The sequence below is a fragment of the Mercurialis annua genome, linkage group LG1-X (assembly GCF_937616625.2).
Source record: "Mercurialis annua linkage group LG1-X, ddMerAnnu1.2, whole genome shotgun sequence".
Taxonomy (NCBI): domain Eukaryota; kingdom Viridiplantae; phylum Streptophyta; class Magnoliopsida; order Malpighiales; family Euphorbiaceae; genus Mercurialis; species Mercurialis annua.
In genome coordinates, this window is record NC_065570.1 from 67,192,335 (window position 1) to 67,213,839 (window position 21,505).

The 21,505-nt window shown below is 37.2% G+C and overlaps 2 protein-coding genes across 4 annotated transcripts; one reads left to right on the top strand and one right to left on the bottom strand.

The window, feature by feature from the left end:
* Positions 1–291: 291 nt before the first annotated feature.
* LOC126664537 (FIP1[V]-like protein) lies at positions 292–9,880 on the bottom strand. Of its 3 annotated transcripts, XR_008789992.1 has the most exons (10): positions 8,927–9,880; positions 6,637–6,890; positions 6,074–6,200; positions 5,929–5,997; positions 5,659–5,799; positions 5,329–5,430; positions 4,901–5,244; positions 2,770–4,459; positions 1,749–1,810; positions 1,356–1,495 (listed from the first exon to the last, which is right to left on the bottom strand). XR_008789992.1 is itself a non-coding variant. In XM_050356968.2 (9 exons), the coding sequence occupies exons 1-9, from the start codon at positions 9,755–9,757 to the stop codon at positions 950–952; spliced, it is 4,104 nt and encodes a 1,367-aa protein (XP_050212925.1). In that variant the 5' UTR covers positions 9,758–9,879; the 3' UTR covers positions 292–949. The 3 variants fall into 3 exon arrangements, 2 of the variants coding, with proteins under 2 accessions (XP_050212925.1, XP_050212926.1); XM_050356968.2 differs by lacking the exon at positions 1,749–1,810 and having other exon boundaries at positions 292–1,495; positions 8,927–9,879; XM_050356969.1 differs by lacking the exons at positions 1,749–1,810; positions 8,927–9,880 and adding an exon at positions 7,302–7,355 and having other exon boundaries at positions 292–1,495.
* A 4,028-nt stretch (positions 9,881–13,908) lies between these two features.
* LOC126682084 (uncharacterized) lies at positions 13,909–15,141 on the top strand. The gene is made up of 2 exons (XM_050377637.2): positions 13,909–14,496; positions 14,574–15,141. The coding sequence occupies exons 1-2, from the start codon at positions 13,909–13,911 to the stop codon at positions 15,048–15,050; spliced, it is 1,065 nt and encodes a 354-aa protein (XP_050233594.2). The 3' UTR covers positions 15,051–15,141.
* Positions 15,142–21,505: the final 6,364 nt, after the last annotated feature.

Genomic DNA, 21,505 nt, shown 5'->3' on the forward strand with positions numbered 1-21,505 from the left:
TTATATCTCTCGAATTGAACTGAATAACAAATTCTAAAATATTCAATGTTATATTTTCATTTTAACATTTAGGATTTGTCTTTTTTTTTTTTTGGAATCATTTAGTACTTGTTCAAGACTCAAAAAAACTTCCCTAAATAAACTGCGCTGTCCTGAATTTCAATTGAAATCTGGTTCTTTGAACTTGAATCTCTGATTATTTTGTTCAGTTCCAGAAATTTTCAGATCACCGGATTATCCGAACCATGCTGGACCCTAACGACGACATAAGTAAATCAAGAGAAGGGCATATGAGTAAATCTATCATTTTTCATTATCTCTATAACTCATTTCTAAAATACAAAGGAGCAACCTGCATCTTTTTTTTATCTTCCTGCCACAAGAAAAGCTAAAACAGGAAAATGGTAGATCCACATATTATAATCTAGTACATACAATTTATAACTGTTTCACAAGTGGCATCGAAAGATATAGAAAATGCTATTGTTGCTTCATTCGAGCAACCTCTGTTAGCGATCTTTCAGCATCAAAATGCCATCTCCAACCGAAGATATCGGCTCAATATCGAATGTGCCTTCACCAAAAACAGCACCTGGTTCTCTCATGGCTAACATACTGTTAGCACCATTTTGCAGGTCTGGCAAGATTCAATCTGTAGCAATCCAATTAACGGACATCAAAGATACTCTGTGCCACCGAAAGGTGACAAGTTCAATGTTACATCTGTCAGTATGTACACAGCATTTTAAATAAGTATGGCAGTGATAAGGCAACAAAATTATTTAATAACTTCCACTGAGGTACAAGGGCGTCCCAGGAAGCCTAAAGATATCGTAACATCACCGAGCTGCAGGATCTTCCAGGGTGATGCAGGAAAGAATTTAGCCGATTGGTAGATTCCTCGCTGTTGAAAGCAACGGACCCAAAAATGCTTCTAATGATTTCACTTTTAGCTACTAATCCACCTCCGTTTGCGAGTTGGCCGCTCTGGTTTGATCTCCAAGTTGACAGGAGTATCAGATTTGACGGATGGCAGTGGTTCATTCTCCATTTTTTTAACTGCCACTACATCCTTCTCACTTGGCATTGGAAGTTTGAAGCGCTCACTTCGCTTCTTCAACTTCTCCACCGTATCTAAGTGACGATCCTCCACCGGTTTTGTCTCGCTATCCTTGTTCTCCACATCACCAGTGTCTTTTACTTCAGGCTTCTCAACAGCCTGAAGCCTCTTTGGTTGTTCTTCAGGAGGTTTATTTGCTTCTGCAGATTTGCTGTTGTTATTCCTATCCACCTCTTTGGACTTCAACGAAGCTGAGGCCTTATTGTTGATACTGTAATCTCTCTCCTTATGGCTTGTCCAACGTTCCAACTTCGATCGTCCTCTCCCTTGCTGTTCCTCGTCTGAAGAGACATCTTCTTTGTGTCTTTTGGAAGAATTACGTTGCGTAGAAATGTCATTCTTTCCATTTCCTTGCTCGGCCGGTCCCTTAATCCCCTAAATAAAGTCAGTGACCATCAAAAGTAGCAAAGCTAAGTCAGGATAACTTCCCCACATTAACGAGAAATGGGTCAATTGGTCGACAACAAACTAACTGATACCGAGGAACGAATTACATGCATCAAAGTTAAGAATGAGATTATCTAAATTATTGACAAACATAAAAAAGAAACCAACCAGTAAAGTTTCCACAGTTCAAAAGATGTCTAAAAATTGCTAAGCATGCCTAAGAATGATCCTCAAGATTTACCTTGATTCAAGCAGAAGAACCGGTGTCATGTCACATGTAATTTGTCATCCTCACAATAACATCTCGCACCATTTAAAGTCAGAATCATGTTGAATAAAAGGGAAACAAAATCAAACATACTAGGAAAAAAACAGAGGCGCAGAAAAGCAAAAACTTGGTTTTTTAAACAAAATCAAAATATGAAAAGGAGAACTCTTCGCAACAAAGGTTTTGCATAACCCACATTTTCTCCCCTGTCAGCCAGCTGTTATAAAGCAAAATGGAGACGCCATAATTATTTCATGTCAGAGGGGGAAAAATTGCATAACCACAGAAGTATGCACTAAACTATAGCAGAACTCGAGTTCTCTTCTCAAGTTAAAAACCCATAAATTCACTTCCAACTGTCGCTAGTATTCACAAGTTCGTACCTCATGTCATACTGTGCCAAACCTAATAATATCCCATAATATTTAATATTTCTGATGCCAAAATAAACCTATTTCACTACTCTATTAGCTTCAATAAAATCTGCAGTTCATAACTTTAAATTTTCAGTACTAAAAGTTCAGGGCTTAAGCAACTTAAGAAAAAACAGACAAGGATTTTAATTCAATTAGCCATATGACAACAGAGTATCAAGTTTCCTTTCTATTTCCCTGTTATTTCAAATCTATGAGAAGGTTCTCAATCAAGTAGAAACACTGAAGTTAGATTGAGCACAGAACATTAATGCTGCTTGGGAGTATCAACAAGTACATAAAATTTACAAAACATGAGTGGCTTTTTTTTCCATCTAAGAACAAATTTAGAATAGTCCAACTCATACATAATGGAAAAAAAAGAAACTCATTTCATTTAAAAACAAAAAGCCTGATGAAGATAAAAGCTTCATGGCTTAAGAAAGATTAGATGCTGAGCGCCTGAGCCTCGCAATATGTAAAACAAGCATGACTACTTGTTACCTAATCATCTGACTCAGCATCAATAAAATTTATTGTTTATCATGTGAATTTACTCTAGTGCTAAGTATAGAACATACCATTTCACTAGAGTGAACAATCTGATCTTGATTTCTTCTGGATGAACCCAGAGTGCTATGATCTCCACCCTCAGATTCTTTATTCTTTCTAATGTTATCTTTATGTTTTCTCTCATGAACCCTTTGGTTATCCGGACTGTCGACGGCGCGATCAACACGAATGCTTGATCTTTCTTGCCTGGATCTCCTCTCCTCATTGCTAAATTGGTTTGCTCGTGCATAAACATCATCACGTCCTCTATGATGTGAAAAACCGTCATCTTCCACTCTATCCCTCCCCTTCTGATGTTCGCTGTTTCGAACTGCGTCTTTTAATTGGTACTCCTTTTCAGAACTTCTGTATTCATCCTTTACCCCAGAATGGTTAATCCATGCTTTATCATCTGTACCACGTCCGGTCTTTGCAGTCCCTCGTCCTTCTTCTTTTTCTCGCTTTGATAAATTTTCTTCATGGGGTTGTTTTAGCCGATACGTCCCATCCCTCTCCCTTTGCCTTTCACCCCTTTCCCTCGGGAGCCAGACCTCCTCTTTGTGCCTAGCAGAATGATAATCATCAAGACCATCTCTTACTCTTAGATGATCATCTCTCTTTCTAGGGTCCAATACATCATTTCTTTCTCGCCTTCGACGGCTAATGGTTTCTCTGTGGCCATGCAAATTATCCTCTTTGTCAGCATGATCCCTCCTTACAAACTCTTCATCTTTCCTTCTCTTGTTGTGATAATCATCTGCAATGTCATGCCTAATCTTCAAACTATCCTCTCTTTCCCTACGCCGGGAGCTACCATCTTTGTCATGATGAATCCTATAGCTACCATTATCCAGCTGTTTTCTTGAATGAAGATGCTCCTCTTTGTCACTCCTATCCCCATCCCGAACCTTACTTTTGTGCCTTGAGGCCATTTCTTCTACCCTTTCTCTTTTCCTTGTATCTTCAGGTCTACCTTTTCTACCGTGGAAATCTTCCTCTCTCCGCAACCAACCTCCATCAGAATTTTCTCGCTCCTTGCGCCTGTCATAAACCTCATTTTTCGCATGAGGATGATGTGCAAAGCTGGGATCCAAGTCTCTATGAGGATAAGATCCCTCCCTACCTTTTCTTACCATGTAAGTTCTTTCCATCTCTTGCCTTGCATCACTCTCCTTTCTTCGCAAATTCAATTCATAGTCGTCAACATGCCTCTTCATACTTCCTGTGTGTCTAGGACGACCATCTTGCACAACTTCTTCCTCTACATCATCCTGCCATTTCTGATAATCTTTGCTGCTACCTGATCTTGCTTTGCTATTTTCACTGCTTTTTGCAGCCTTAGAGTCCTCTCTATCATCAAGTTCTCGCAGCGCAGACGGTTCACCATGGGAAATTAATTTTTGTTTTTTCATGGAATGATGTGCATCTCCATCTTTTATGCCATCTTTTGTGGTTACATCATTCTCGGTCATCTCATCCCCTTCCATTCCAGAACTTAGCTCAGCAGAAACAGGCTTGCCAGACACAGCAGCATCTTTGTCCTCAGCACTCAGTTCCCTTGCATCCCTAAGGGCCTTGGAGGATAATACAAGAGGACTGTGTTTCCCATCCATGCTTTCAACTGATTCTTCCTCAACATTATCAATAAATCTTTTATCTTGGGCACCTCGATTAGGAGTGGAATCAGTGGAATTATCATCTGTTTTTACATGACTCCGCCTAAAATGGAGAGGAGAAAATCTAAAGATGTCAGATATAGAATTACAAATGATTATCCTGAGGACAACTTAGCTACTAAGACATTATTGATAATGTATCAATTACAGCATAAATTTAACATAAAGTTCACAAAAATATTACACCTTTAGACTTCCTTCAAGCAGATGAAGCATTTGCCAATGTGTGTCGTGTATGAGTGCATGTGACGGCAAAAAAATTTCAATTCTAGCCAGAAAATTAATCAATCCATTTAATCTCATGTTTTAAACCCGAGGTTTTCACCAGTTTTTTTAATTATGGATATAGCAAATTGCAGATTTCTCTTTATCCACCTGTAGTTATCAACCAGCTTGGTATAATGTTTTATATTGCCATGATTATTAGACAAGCAGCCTAAATTGCATCTACTAATGTCATAGGCCCATGAAAGCCGTTTCGTACCTTTCATCATCAGCAGGTCCAAAATCCTCGCCCGGTAACATATCAGGTCGTCCCCTAGAACCAAGATGGTGTTGAGAAGGAGCTTTAGGATGGAAGGGTACCATCCCATCTCCATCAGGTACATTATTTCGAGCAGGATCACTAAATGGTGCCCTCCTCCCGGCCTTTCGCCCATTGTAACCTAGTGGAAAACCATCATTGTAACAGTCAGTTTCTATCCGTGCCATGTCGTTCTCATGTGAAGGACTTGCTCTGAATTCATCTCTGGACATATCATTGTTGGCACCCTCCATACCACCATTTCCAGTGGAGGAATCATCATCTAGAGAGTCCTGCAAAACAATCTATTTACACCATTTCCTAAGTTAGTGCATACTGCATCCAATTAATTAGTATGATCACTGCAACAGCAAAATGAGATAGTTTACCTCAATGATTGCATCAGAATCACGATTCCGAGGTGGTCGGGTATCAATAGAGGGGAGGCGCTCACCGTAGCCTCCTTCAACTTGTATTGCTCGTCCAGTTGGCTGGTCAAGCAACAAATCAAACATATGAGTTTTCAGAAAGCTATCAAAAATAAGTGCCAAATCAAAGGGACACAGAGAGATCAATACTCTTAGACAAGCATGAGATATAGAATAGAGATTCATAACCTTAGTTACAAAAAGTCGATGTTATAATAAAAACAGCTAATAACAGAAACAGAAAGAGCAACGATACAAAGCATTAGAAGAGAAGTTAAAGCTGAAGCATACTAGTGGTGGCCGCATGCGAGTAAGTCCTTTTGTCAAATCACTTTGTAGGGCATCGCACTTTCCAAAATTTGAGTTCTCAACTGAAATATCATGCATGCCTGCTGCTGCAGCTAATTCTGGAGGCATATCTGGGTCATATTCCTAAAATGAAAGCAATGAAACAAAAATAGTGTACAAAATCAGAAACAAAAAATAAAATGCTTCTCGCAGAGCACGTCTGTGTTCATTAAAATAGATAACTGACATGTCCATCCATCAGCATCTTATTACCTGCTCTGCACGTCCACTCTCATAAACACGAATTTTGCTTTGCATGGTGGTCTCTAACCGGTGTTGTTCCTGACTCACAGAAAATAAGATCCCTTTAAAAAAATTGCTTAATTGGAAGAGAGTATCATTTAATGACAATAGTTACCAATTGCTTGCAATAATCTTTCCAGCTGTCCTCATTCAAACCAAAGTTGAAGAAGTCTGACATATCTACACCAGGATATTTCCATGGCTTTTCCTCAAAACTATCAATGTCAACGTCAAATATGGTCCTGAAGGAAATGCACATCAAACTGGTAAGCATTCATCAAGCAAGATAGACTCTGAAATCCATTTGGTTTAACACAATACTAATGCAGTAATGACAAAGAAAAGTTTATTACAGCAACAAACATAAAATGGAAAACATCCTACACCAATAAGCAGCCTCTTTTTCAAAAAAAAAAAAAAAAAAAACAGCCTCTTCTTTCAGGGCAAACAGACTATAAATCGAAATGAAATGGACCAAAACCTTGAATTGACTAATGCAATAGCAAAGATTTGCAAGGATTAAGCAACCAGTTTCAATTGAAAAACGAAATTAAAAAGCCTAAGCAGAATGAAAATTACCAAATTATCCAACAAAATCAAAACAAAGTCAATACACCACAGAAATGCTACATAACAAAGTCAGAAAGCAGCAAGCTTATACACTGGGGGAAACATTACTTGTGTGAAGGAAGGGTGAATTCCAGTCCACTCCCAAAGCCCCGCCCTGCCATGTTGTTACCCCAAGGCATTCCAAAACCAGGATGGTAACCCTTCTGCATTCCAGGAGCATTCTTCATTCCTGCTGGCCGCCAATCACCCCTACCACGACCAGCTATAGGAGCCATATTAATAGGAGGGCGAACTTGGCTTTGGACTCCTCCAGGACCAGCAGCGGGAGCGCCAGGCATTGGTGCTGCACCAGGTCTCACATACTGCATACCAGCAGAGAAAAGCCATAAACTTAACATGGAAAAGTTATATAGGAAACAATCCCACAGAACAAAAGAGACATACTTGATAATTTAAGCAAAAAAATTGCAAGTAAATCGAAAATGGCTAGTTAATCTTAGCACTTAAAAGCCAACTGCTCATCCAATCAAAGTTAAAACAACAAAATTCTATGCAACATACAAGCAACAAAAGGAAGTATAGACCTAAACCAAAGTATTTTAAATCGAAAACAGGTATCAAATCACTTGTGCTTTATATTTTCTTTAACTGCTCCTAATATATTCATCAAGATATGGGAACAAAGCAAGGATTACAAGGAAACTAGATAAAAGCTAGTGGCAAGTGGAAGCCAAAAAGACAAGGAAATAATGAATGTTATGTGGCATACTCACTTTAATTGCAAATGAGACTACTTGCAAAAAGAGAAACATGGCAATGAAGCCGAAAGTGCAAAGCCCGTCTATCTAACCAGAATGAAAAAATGAAAAATAAAGGTTAACCAAAATTTCAAGGCATTATCACATAACATTGCGCAATAACACCACCAACCAAAACACTAATTAAAAGTTTAAGAATCTTAATCATTAAATTCATCTACTAAAAGAGGTAGGCCGAGACTTCCAACATATCAAATAAGCATATGGTATTGTTGGTATTTTTAAAATTTAACTAACATTTTAAACAAGTAAAACAGGTTTAGCTGACACAAAGTAGTGCTTAGGTGAAGCAAATGAAAAAGATATATTTTTATTTTCCATTTCAGAGTGCATCATCTATCTTTGATTAATAGGCTCATCAAGCTGCAATCAATCCACTATAAACCATTCTGCAATATTGTCAATAAATCTTCCTGGTTATGACTAGATGCTAGAATTAAAAAAATTCCATGTGAAAAGAAAAACAAAGAATGATGGAAACGCAGATGACAAAAGCATAGTACTGGCAAATATTTAACTGCATTTGCTAGTATTGCCCTCCTAGCAGTCACCACTGTATCATCATATCATTTACAGTTAAGTATCTGACAGTAGAACATCCACAGGGTGCTCAGTTATCAAGGGTATTTTCTCATTTTCAAGTCACCCTATTAAGTAAACTGGATTTTCTCAACAGCTTGCAGCCTCGTACTCTTTGCAGCACCATGCAAGGGACGTGCAAATGATATGTTAAAACCAAACATAATGAAGTTACTTCCTAATTCTTTAATCGGTTTATTTACAGCATCATGAATGAAAGAGTGACACCCTAACACAGTAAACTTTAAGACTTGACAGCACCAAATATCTTCATTGCTATTCTTGTCCTTACAAGCGTTCGCCTCTTTGTAAGCTTACAGACACTTCTTACCCGCAAATCAAACTGATGACCGCAGGACATGATTTTGTACAGAAATCCAGTGATGTATATTGCTGAATCATGACAAAGTAATGTAGATCTCTTTACAAGTACGATATTTCTTGCATCTAGATTGCAGCAATCATACAAAGCCAGGATCACCGAAATGAAGGATGAAGGACTCAGACAGCCTTTTATCTAGATTTTTTACACAATGATAAGGAATATGATCTCAAGAGAGTGGTTATACAAAACTGCACAAGGTTTTTCCTTCATTTCCCTCCGAATGCGGTGTATAGCCCTCACAACAAAATTCAGAAAGTCGAGTTTAGAAGAGTATGAATCATAAACAAACAAGCCTATGCCGTGGATAAATTAAAAACTTAATTGGTTTAGAATTGTACAACATTTAAAGCCATGAACTGTATTAGCAGCTGTAACCGGATTGCATTTGCTATATACATAGGATAAACAAATTTATGAGCGTCATTCAAGTAAAGATTCATAATTTCTCATTTCAACTTTTTCAAACAAAACAGTCATATATATGTACAATGATTACAGTAACTATAGGTACCCACAGATGAAGGGGTAAACACACACAAAAACCCCTCAACTAAAGAGTATAATTATAACCACTAAATTTCTTTTCTTTGAATATTTAACAACAACAACAACTGACCTTAAACTGAGAATGAAACGGGTGAGGATGATATACATGATTGCTATACCCAATCTTCGGCAAATTCCCACTTTTTCCAGCTGTCTCAGCACCACCTTCCTTCCTCTCAACTTCAGCTCCTGTCCCCGTGGCAGCTGCACCATCTTCTCCCACGCCGCCCCAATCTTGCTCTTCCATCGTAGCTTGATTTGCATCTCCATCAGCCACAATCACAAGCGGATCCTCATCATCGTCATCATCAGCATCACCAATCATCCCTCCTCTGTCCATCCCCATGGGTCCATTATCATTCAGCACAATCTGCAAATCATCTTCGCTGTCACTATCTTCTTCCTCCCAATCTTCACCGCCGCCACGAGCAGACACGTCAGCAGCTTCTTTCTCAGCAGGAGAGCTATCATCCGCACCACCACCATCGCCACCAGCAGCAACCGTAAGCCCCGGAATTAACGGACCAGAATTATCATCTTCTTGTTCTTGCTCAATGTCGAAGCTCATATCTTTGTCTTGCTGAGTATCATCAGATTGAAATTGACCTAAATCTGGAGAGTGCTTAGGTAATTTAACATCGGCAGAAGAACTCAAAACCCTAATTCCTGAATTATCGTTATTACTAATACTAATATTAATATTATTATTCGAAGAATTCTTGGCCACTGTAGATATCTCTTCGCCGTTGTCTTGATCGCCATCTTGGTCGAGATTGAGATCAATCGGACGGTGGACAGACGGTGCGGGAGGTTGATGAGGCGGCGGAGCAGAAGACAAAGAAGAGGAGAACGGACGCAACACGTCGGTGTAAAGATCTCCGAATTCGTCGTCGTCTTCCATTAGATTGTAAGTGAGAGGAAAGGGTTTTTTGAGGTTTGAGGGTTGGGGGGAGGCGTGATGTAGAAGAAGAAACGGAGAGTAATTGAGGTTATGTAATGTTGTAATTTGGTGTGTTTTTGTACTATAAAGTTTTGGGGATGCACTTATTTGTATTTTAATAAATTCTAAGGGTTTTGTTAATTAGCCAAACCTAAGTTTAGGCTTAGGGTTGTTTGTAGGGAAGATTAGGATAATACTCTATTTTTTAAAATAATTTGATTTTCTACCTCAATAAAGAAAATATAGAGAAAATACTTCTAAAGCATGTTTATATTATAATTATACATACTTTCTATTAATTTTTTACTTTAAATAACTCATGTAACAGCTGTCATATTTTTACATTTCTCTCTTTTTTTTTTCTCTCTCCTCTCTCCTCTTCTTTTTGTTCTTCTTCTTCTTCTCCTGTGTTTTTTTTCTTCGTCAAATTTCTTTTTCCTCTTCTTTATTTCTTTTTTTCTTCTCCATTTTTCTTTCTTCGCCGTTCCTTCATCGCTTCGCCGCCGTTTTTTCATTACTTCACCGTCGCTACATTATTCATTCATATTTTATTTTTTCTTTAATTCATGGTGATTATTGGGATTTTTTAACATTCAAATATAAATAAATTACTCTTGAATTTTTTTCAATTTTAGATCTAAAAATCTAATTGAAAAAATGATATTATGACGGAAAAAACGATTTTCTGCAAAAAAATAGCATCTGATTATCATATGATTATCATAACACTGCAGAAAAAAAATTATAAAAAAAAATCTCTGATTATCATATGAGTATCACTGTATTATCATGTTGTTATCATAACACTGCATTAAGAATGATTTTCTACAAAAAAATTGATTATCATGTTGTTATCACTGTATTATCATCTCGTTATCATAATATAATCATATGATACCAAGATGACAATGTATTATTGTACCTAAATGATAATGTTATGACAACAACATAATAATAAAATTATGATAATATGATACCTATATGAAAAAAATTACATAAAAATTATGATAACGAGATGATAATGTGAAGAAAATAGTATGATAATGAAGTATAATAAGGTCATATTATCATACTATTATCTTCACATTATCATCTCGTTATCATAATATTTTGTAATTTTTTTTCATACAGGTATCATATTATCATACTATTATCTTTATATTATCATCTCATTATCATAATTTTTCTGTAATTTTTTTACATATAGGTATCATATTATCATACTATTATCATAACTTTATTATTTTATTATCATCTGGTTATCATACCGGTGTCATGAATCGTTTTGTTATTCTATTTTCACGTACGTTATCATCTAGTTATAATAACCTTATCATAATTCATTATCATCTAATTATCATACTCCAGTGTTATGATAACGACATGATAATATATATTATTATATATGTTATCATATATGTACCATAAATATTATCATCTCGTTATCATATGATAAAACATTATCATATGACGCTATTTTTGTAATTTTTTTTTCATGTAAGTATCATATGATAATGTTATGATAACGATATATGATAATGTTATGATAACGATATGATAATCAAACATTATTTTCTGCAAAAAAAAAATTCCTGCAATGTTATGATAATTACATGATAATATAGTGATACTCATATGATAATAGAGGATGTTTTTCTATGTAAAAATTACTGCAGTGCTATGAGAATGTGATGATAATGCAGTGATACTCATATGATAATCAGATGCTGTTTTGTTTGCAGAAAATCGTTTTTCGTGCAGAAAATCGTTTTTCATGCAGATTTTTAGATCTAAAATTGAAAAAAATCAAAGAGTAATTTATTTAGATCTGAAAATTAACATAAAATCGTATAAATCACCACGAATTAAGAAAAAAAAATTCTAAAATCAAATATGAAACGAACGGAGAACGACAGTAGAATGATGGCGGAGCGGCGGCGGACTGATGGCGGAGCGGCGAAGAAGAGGAGAATAAAAATGGAAACGAAAAGGGTTTTTGATGAATTAGTGCCTATAAAAATTAGAAAATTCCGTTTTTGTGCCTGTAAAAAAATTAATTCTCATTTAGTGCCTGGGTCCACCCAATCCGCGATTTAAAATCGCGGATTGTGGGGCAATCCGCTATGAAGATGCAATCCGCAATATATGTTTGCGGATTGTTTCTAAATTGTTTGGCCAATTTACCTTTTTAATACCTAATATAAACCAATAAATTATTATCTCCTTCTTATTTTTGTTTTTATTATTGATGGAGTCTGCCTTCTGAACCGGTGAGTGAACCTGCAAAACAGGGTAGAAGCTAACCGGACGGTGGTTGTCCGATTAACTCTCCGATGCTAAAGTCAGTCTAGAGCTTTGAGCAGCGTTTTGAGTATGTGAATGTAATTGTGATTCTAGGCATACCTCGCGCTCCTTTTATAGTAGTCGAATATACCTAGTAGAGTTGTATTAGGCAGGTGAATCCTACTTTGTAGGGATTCGGCCGTATCGTAGAGATTCTCCTGATTTGTCGGGATCTACCTTAATCTGATAAGAGTCCTATTTAGGAACGTCTTCCTAAATAGTCTTATCTTCCTAAAGTAGAGCTTATCCTTCCATATGTAGTGTTTGTGTCCAAATAGGACAATATTTCCATATTCAGTCGTTTACCCGAATCCCGGACCTGACGCGCTCTTGGCGGATCACGTGGGATTCGGTCTTTATTAGTGTATTACCGAATCTTAGGGATTCGGCATCTCCTCCGTATCTTTCGGTCTTCATGGGGAGTCCGGCGTCGCCTGAGAGTGGATCCCCTGCAACTCGGCTCCATTATACTTTCAGTAGGATTCGGTATCCATCATTAGCCCCTCCGCAAGTGAGCTGAAGTAGTTTGGCATTTATGCCTTAGTGGATTTTAGCTCTTTTGGAGCTGAGTTCTTTTATACGGGCGAGTCGTTTCATATGTTTGTGGGCGGCGTTTCATCTTTAGTAAGATTCTGCGTTGCCACGTGTTGGCATTTAATGATTAAACGGTTAATGATTCAAAAGCGTTTTGTATTTAATCTCTTCGCATTTCTTCTTTTCCCTCTTACTTTGCTTTTCGAATTTACTCTCATTTCTTGTAGCTATTTCCTTTTCGTTCTTCGTTTGATTATTTGATTCTTCGTGACTTGTTTTCTCCAGATTTTTCAGGTATGTCTTCTTTCGTTGTTTGGATGTTAATATGGCTTTCTTCTTTGTATATTCTCCATGCTTTGTGTTCTGGAAATTTCTTCTGTACTTATTGTTCTTTGATGTGTTCTTCAACGTGTTCTTCAATATATTTTTTGTTTGATCCTTATTTTGTGTTTATGTTTGCGATTCCCTGTTCTAGGATGCCTCTTAGTCGAGTGGAAGATGCTTGCGCTGCTATGGCTTTTACCCGATCGAAGCTTCGTAGGGATGAAGTCTTAGATATCTATTTTAAGTATAGTTTTCCTTTTGATTATAGGGTAATATTACCCGGTGCCGATATGGCTGCGTCTGATTCTCCCGGATCTTCTTGTAGGGCGGTTCTTTTTGAAGAGCAATTTGCTGCTGGTCTTAGGTTTCCTTTGGATCCATTTTTAGTAGAAGTGTGTAGGGATTTAAAGGTTGCTCTAGGGCAACTTTACCCTGGTACGATTAGAGTAGTGCTCGCCTTTTCGGAGGCATGTAGGCTCCGGGGCTGTGCCCCTTCTCTCAAAGTGTTATATCATTTTGTAGATTTTAGGAAGTGTGATGGCTGCTTCGTTTTCGCCCTTGGTAGAGAAGGGCGATCTCGTATTTATCTTCCTTGCCTAACCAGTCGCTGGCGAAGGCGTTTCTTTATTGTCTATCATAAATTTGCTTTTCTTCATTTTTCGGATGGTTTTTCTTCTCATCCAGTTCGGAGCTGTTCTTCTCCTTTAAGTTTATCCGAGTCAAAACTTGCTTTTGACATATCTTCTTGTAGTATTGTGTCTCGTCCCATTTTAGATGTCTTGGTTAATAGTCATCTTCGGAGTCGATGGTTTCCTTTGGAGGATCCTCCTCGAGGCTTGGCGGATCTTTGCTACTCTTTTGTTCAAGGTATATTAATTTGCTTAAGTTCTTTTTAATGTTTCTTTTGTAGGATGTCTTCTTCTTCTGACGATTTCCTTTCCGGATTTCAAGTAGATTTGGACGTTCCGATGGGTGGTCCTGACGTTCCTGTCGCCAACGTTATTCCTGGCGACATTGTCGTGGATGGGGCTCCTGTTGATATCCCCCTAGCTTCCGCCGAGGTAGCGTTGCCTGAGGTTATTGTTATAAATGATGATGATGGTGATGACTCGGCTGTTCCAGTCGGCGACGAGGCGATTCCGTCACTACTTCCCCCTCTAGCATCATCTATCGTTTCGGGGGGAGTTGGGGGTGTGGCCTCAGAGGGGCCTGTTGTTGCTGATTCGGGAGAGATTTCTCTAGGTCGAGACCCGGATTCTCCGTCTAGAAAAAGACGTCGAGTTGTCGATGATTCTCCACCGAGGGAGAGTTTTCCTGGAAGCTCTTCTTCTGCTCCAGACTTGGTTCAATGGGTCGAAGGTCAGGATCCTGCCAGTTTGCTGAATCCGAGAGTGCTAGCGGAATATATCCGGACTTTGGCGATTCCTGATGATGTCACGTGGTTCTGTGGTAGGCCGGGTCAGGAGCTTTCCGATCTGGCTTGTTTTCATGGTTTCTCTGTAAGTGCTTTCTTTCTTGAGTATAATATGTTTTTTGTATTCAGTTGCTTTCTTATTTGTTTATTTCTGGTGTGTAGGCCCTTCAATCTGTTCTGGTATTGAACGACCGCCGACAGTGTGCCGAGGAGGAGGTCGAGCGTCTGTCTGCTCTTTTGGCGACTTCCGAGTCTGAAAGGGCGAAATTGAAGGCCTCTTTGGAAGAGCATGATTCCCTTCTGGCGCAGCTCAAGGCGCAGGATGCGATTAATGATCGCCAAGTGAAAGTGATTGAGAAAAAGACCGACGACTTGACTCAAGAGATTGAGGAGCTCATTCGGATCAATTCCCTTGTTGGTGGGGAGAGGGATAGTCTTAGATCGGAGGTTGAAGGTCTTCACATCCGTCTGCTAGATACGAAGGCTTTTTACTCTGCTCTGATAAGCGAGTATCGCCTTGCGATTGGGAAGAAGCTTCTGGAGCAGAATCCCAATATTGATCTTTCTGGGGTTAACGGGTTGGATCCCCAGGCCATCGCCCGTGATCTCCTCGTCAAGATTTCTAAAGACCGTGTCTAGTAGTTTTCTTTTGATTGTATTTGCTGATGTATTAATTTTGCTTTTTGTAATTCGCAATTTATGAATATATTTTCTTCGTTTTTCTTCGAAATGTGCTTTTGCCTTATCTTTATGTACTTGTCTTGCCTCGAGGGTTATTCTAAACCCTGTTCTTGGCGTTTCTTTTTGTAGAGTTAATCTAAACTCTTTTTATTTTTGTTTTTGTTTCGAGTTAATCTAAACTCTTTTTTGGCGATTTGCCTTTTCTGAGTTAATCTAAACTCATTTTTAGCCTTTCGTGGCGATCTGCCTGGTTCGGCTATTTTGCTTTGAGTTAATTTAAACTCATTTTCTTGGCTCTTAGCCTTTCGTGGCGATTTGCCTGGTTCGGCGATTTTGCTTTGAGTTAATTTAAACTCATTTTCTTGGCTTTTAGCTTTTCTTGAGTTTGATCTTTAATTTATTTTTTCTTCTTTCGTCTTTGATTTAATCATTCGTGGCTGTTCTTGATTTTTATTTCTTTATTGGTTCGTCTGGCTAATCAGATGGTAGCGAAATTGAATTTTTATTGATAAAAAGATGGCATACAAAGCATTAAAGATAGATTTGACGCCATCTGGTAAGACGGAGAGTCGTTACCGATGATGGGTCGTTTTTCATTCCTATTCTTCCTTCTTTTCGGTCTTGTTTTCTTGGAGATCCACCACTGACTCATCATAGCACTTCTTGGCTATTCCTTGGTCTCCTCTCAGCGTCACTACTCCCTTTTCAGTCGGTACCTTCATTGCCAGTGCTCTGATGCTGGTTACCGCTGCCGAGTCATGGAGGAAAGGTCTTCCTAGGATGGCATTATATGTCAATTCCATGTCCACTATGTTAAATAGTGACATGATTTTCTTGTTCATTCCTCTTTCTGGGCCGATTATTACTTCCAAGGTGACTGCTCCCAGCGGGGTGATGGAGGGTCCACCGAGTCCTGATAGCGGAATTGGGACTCGGCGTAACCTTGACGCTGTTCCTCCCAACATTTTGTATGCTGCATTTGTCATGAGGTTTACTGCACTTCCTTCGTCGATAAGGATCCGCTCCATGTTCCAATTTTCAATGATAGTAGTCACTACCAAAGCATCGTTGTGAGGTGCTTTGACGTGTTCATAGTCTTCTACATCGAAGATCACTGGCGGCATGTGAGTTTCTCGTATGTTCATTACTTCCTTCCTCTGCTTCCTCCTGATCGTGGAGCTACTATGCCCTCCACCATTAATCATGTGTATGGTTCCCAGAATTTTGGATGGGCGCTCGTCTTCCTTTTCTTTTGGCTTGTCTTCTCTGTTTCTTTTTTCTCCCTTGTCATTGCTCTTCTCTTTTCGGGCCACAAATTTCCTCAGTTCGCCTGTGTCGATCATTCTTTCGATCTCGACCTTTAAGTCTCTGCAGCTATCCGTTTCGTGTCCGTAATCGTCGTGAAATTTGCAGTACTTTCTGGTGTCTCTTGCTTCTGCTTTCATTTTGGGTGGCCATACCACGTTTTTGATGTTTTATTTGATCCACATGAGGACATTAGTTCGGCTGGTGTTTAATGGAGTGAAGTTATTCTCATCATCTCTGGGATCGTATCTCGATTCATATCTTGTCTGGGGGGCGAATCGTCTGCTTTCTTCGGGTCTTCCTCTCCTGTCATCAGGTTTGGACTTGGTTTTTTCTCTGGATCTCTCTTTTGATTCTTTTCCTTTTGCTTCCTTTCCGCGAATCGCCCTTCGCCCTTCGTCTAACTCGAAGTATTTCTGAGCTATGCCCATTAAGTTCGAGAAAGTTGTGGGTTTATTGACTAGCAGCTTGTCCACCAGCTTTCCGAATCGCGTCCCGTCTCGCAATGCTTCTGTCGCCATGTCGACGTTCAGGTTGTCTATCTTCATAGCTTGCTTGTTGAATCGTTCGATGTAGCTTCGCAGGGTTTCTCCTTCTTCTTGGATACAGGCTCTTAGGATACTGGTAGTGGTTTTAGCTGGGATGTTTGTGAGATATCTGTTGAGGAATTCTGTTGAAAGCGAAGCGAAGCTTTTGATCGAGCCTGGTTTTAATTTGTTATACCATCTCTGGGCTGTGCCCGTGAGCGTGGTAGGGAAAACCCTGCAAAGGATGGCGTCCGATACGCTGAGTAGCCCCATGGTCGCTGTGAACCTAGAGGTATGGTCTCGGGGGTCTCCTTCCCCATTGAAAATTGGCAAGGTCGGCAGCTTCATGCTGTGCGGGATGGTTTCCTCCATGATCTCGGGCGAGAGGGGTGATCCTTTCAACCTGAGGTCCTCTATGTCCAATTCTTCAGATTTTAGTTTTTTGAGCGCTTTGGCGATCTTCTCTTCTAAATCTTCTTCCACCACATATGTGGCTTTGCTTTTTTGGGGTGTCTCTGACGATTCGCCCTCTCCTTCTTGGTGTTTTTTCTTATTTTGTTCTTTCCCTGCATCTCTTTCTTGTCGCTTACTCCTTGGTGGGGCGTCTTCTTTTTCCTTCTCCCTTCGTTCGTCTCTTTTCGTATTCAGACCGCTTCGGGCGTCCTCCTGGTTGTGCTCATTTCTGGGTGCCTCCGGTGATTCCTCGTTAGATTTTTCTCTGTCAGGACTTTCCTCTTCGCTGGTTTCCTTTTCTCGCTGGTTTCTTGCTTCGTTCCTTTCTTCGTTTCCTCTGGTCCGAGGTTCCTTGCTTTTGTTGTTTTCTGCCCTTGTCTCCCGTCGGCCTGGGTTTGCATTTCCTGTTCTTTCTCTTCTTCTGGGAGCTGTAGGGCTGAAGTTTTCCCTTAGCATTTTCATAGTTTCTTCGTGCCTGTCGTTTGTTCTTTTGGCCTCATTAGCCAATCTGTCAAGATTTGCCTGTACAGATTCTAGTATCTTTTTCAGCATTTCGCTGTGTGGATCTTGTGCCGCTGCATTTGGTGCTTGTTCTTCAGTGCTTAGGTTGAAAGCAATTGGGATGCTTCCTCTTATTGGATTAGTTTGGTACTGGGGTGTTGAGAAAGAGAGCCCTCCAGTGTTGCTTTTTTCCCCGGAGTTGAGAAGCCCGTCTTCCGTCACGTTGATTATCTCCGGAGTGCTCTTTGGGTCCATTGGTTGTTTGTCTTTCAGGTTTACTCTTTCAGAAGTCATCTTCTTCAATGAGATTTGTTTTTGAGTTCAGAAAAGCTCCTTCTTTTGAAGTTTAGTTAAGCTTTTCCCACAGACGGCGCCAATTGATGGAGACTGACTTTAGCATCGGAGAGTTAATCGGACAACCACCGTCCGGTTAGCTTCTACCCTGTTTTGCAGGTTCACTCACCGGTTCAGAAGGCAGACTCCATCAATTATCAATATAAAATATGGTTAATAATCTCCTTAATCCTTCATTTGTTTAACTTATACAATGTTTCTTTTTAACTTTTTAAAAAACACAACGATTAAATACTTGTTTAAACTTAATTATTTACGTATTATTTAAGTGTAAATTTATTTATAAGTATCAGAGGAAGTAGGTCGTAATTATAAAAATTTAAAATTTAAATTTGAGAATTTAAATTTTAATAATCGGTTTTGAATGTAACAAATAAAGTTTAGAAGGTAAACAGACTAAAAATTAATATATCAATGTACATCTCTAAATGTAGAGTTAAAAGTTTCGGATAAAACCCCAAAATTAAAATGTCGAAATTTGGAAGTTTCAACAAAATATAAAAATATATAAGTTAAGAATCTTAAGATATATATATATATATATATATATATATATAAAATAAATTAAAAAAAAAGAAAAAATGAAAATGAAAGGGGCGTGGAGTATGGGTGGAGATGAATAGAATTTAGGGATTAAATTGAATTTTTTCTTTCCTTTTCTATTTATTTATTATATATATAAATATATTTTATATATATGTATTTTAACTTATATACTTTTGTATTACGTCGAAACTTCCAAATTTCGACATTTTAATTTTGAGGTTTTATCCGAAACTTTTTACTCTACATTTAGATATGTATATTGATATATTAATTTCTAATATATTTACCTTCTAAACTTTATTTGTTCCGTTCAAAACCGATTATTAAAATTTAAATTTTCAAATTTAAATATTAAATTTTTATAATTACGACCTACTTCCTCTGACACTTGTAAATAAATTTACAGTTAAATAATACGTACGTAATTGAGTTTAAGCAAGTATTTGATCGTTATGTTTTTTAAAAAGTTAAAAAGAAATATTGTATAAGTTAAAGAAATAAAGGATTGAAGAGATCATTAACCATATTTCATATTGATAATAAAAACAAAAATAAGAAGGAATTAATGATTCATTGGTTTAAATTAGATATTAAAACGGTAAATTAGCCAAACAATTTAGAAACAATCCGCAAACATATTTTGCGGATTGCATTGCGATTTCAGATCGCGGATTGGGTGGACGCAGGCACTAAATGAGAATTAATTTTTTCACCGGCACGAAAACGGAATTTTCTAATTTTTATAGGCACTAATTCATCAAAAACCCAAACGAAAAAAAGAAGAAAATAAGTAGAAAAAAAAGAAAAAAAATGGCGGAAAAAGACAAGCAGAGAAGAAGGAGAAGAAGAAGAAAGAAAGAAAGAGAGAAAAAAGAAAAAGAAAAAGTGAGAATTATCACTTAGAGTAAAAAAAATAGTTAGAGTAAAATAATAATAAAAGTTAGGCATAATAATAATATAAACACGTGTTAGAGTAAAAAAATAAAAACAATAAAAAGGTGATATATTTTCTTTATCTTTTATTTGTTGAGGTAGGAAATCAAATTATTTTTAAAAATAGAGTATTTATCCTAATTTTCTCTTGTTTTTACTACAAAAATATCTTAAAGAAAGATAGCCTTAATGACCTAGCAAACAAATCCTTGCATTTCTCGCTTTTATCAATTTTGGTCGAAACTTTTAAGCTTATCAATTATAGCCTGATTTTGGTTAAATATGCTCAATTCAATCAATGGAACTTAATTTTGTTCACACAATCGTTATTTATCTTTTTCTATCAAAAGTTAGAATTCATTGAATGAAGATTAAAGTACAATTTAAAAAATTATATAGTAATATTTAAGTGGGTCAATATAAAAAAAAATCATGAACTTTATATTTTCTCATTTTAATCATGCAGTTTAAAATTTTTCATTTTCATGCACGAACTATCATTTTTTCTCAAATTTATATACGGTGCTCAGAAGTCACGGCTCCATTGGTGTAATTCGTTGAGGTGGAGGGCATTTTACACCAATAAATGAGTGACACCTCATCGTCGTGTATGAATTTGAAAAAAAATGGTAGTTCGTGCATGAAAATAAAAAAATTTAAACTGCATGATTAAAATGAGAAAACGTGTAAAGTTCGTGATTTTTTTTTACATTAACCTTATTTAAATTTATTATTTTTAAACTTCAATCTACCAAATATTTATAAAACAACGAATAATATAAAAAAAATCGGAAATGAAAATAATCTTGTTGAACTCGCTAAAAGAGTCATCATAGACAACAATGATGAATTAAGTTTTGTTAGAGTGAGGTCTTGATTTTAAACATTTCCAATCTTCAAACCTCTTGATCTGTTAAACTCCATAATTCTAATTTTCATCTTCAATGATATTTTAAGAAAAGATGAATCATTTTATCATCAAAAATTTGAATATGCAGCTCGAATGCAATACTAAAAAATCTTAAACAATACAAGATTATACACATGCAAACCAGAAAAACTAAAAAAAACTTGCACTAAAAACTCAAAACAACCATTAAAATCAAACACTAAAACCAACACCTAATTATGTTAAGGCAAATAGACCCAAAAACCATCCATCTTTTAATTTCTTTCCAATACCCTAAACTTCTAAAATCGTCAATTGCACTCTATTTTGGATTTTTACGTTTCAATAGCATCATAAATTAAAAAAATTATATAATTTTACTATTATAAAGATGTAAATTTTTAAAGCAACTAAAATTAGGGTTATATTATACTTTTTTTATGTATAGACAAATTAAAACAAATATGTTAACTCAAAATATATTTGAGTAAGCGCTCTTCTCTACTGATTAAGAAAAATATCAAAACGTTTTCAACCCACTTCGCTCGACTCGATATCTTTTCCGACCCGCCACCACCCACCTCGCTCGAGCCGCCACCGATGAGATGCTTGTCTTTCATGGAAAAGACGAACGAGCTGCAGAGCTCGTCTTCCCCATGGAAGACGAGTTGTTGAGGCTGTCTTCCATGGGGAAGACGAGATGTTGAGTAATAATCGGTATATGTATATAATGCTTTAGTAAGTAATAAGTATAATAATTTAATATTTTTAATAATTTATAATTAATTTTATTTTTTATTTTATTAATCACAATATTTAGGAATAAGTTTTACTTTTTGATTTATTTATTGGTCAGATGATTACATTTAGAAATTATTCTGATTTATATTTTTTGCTAAACTGTA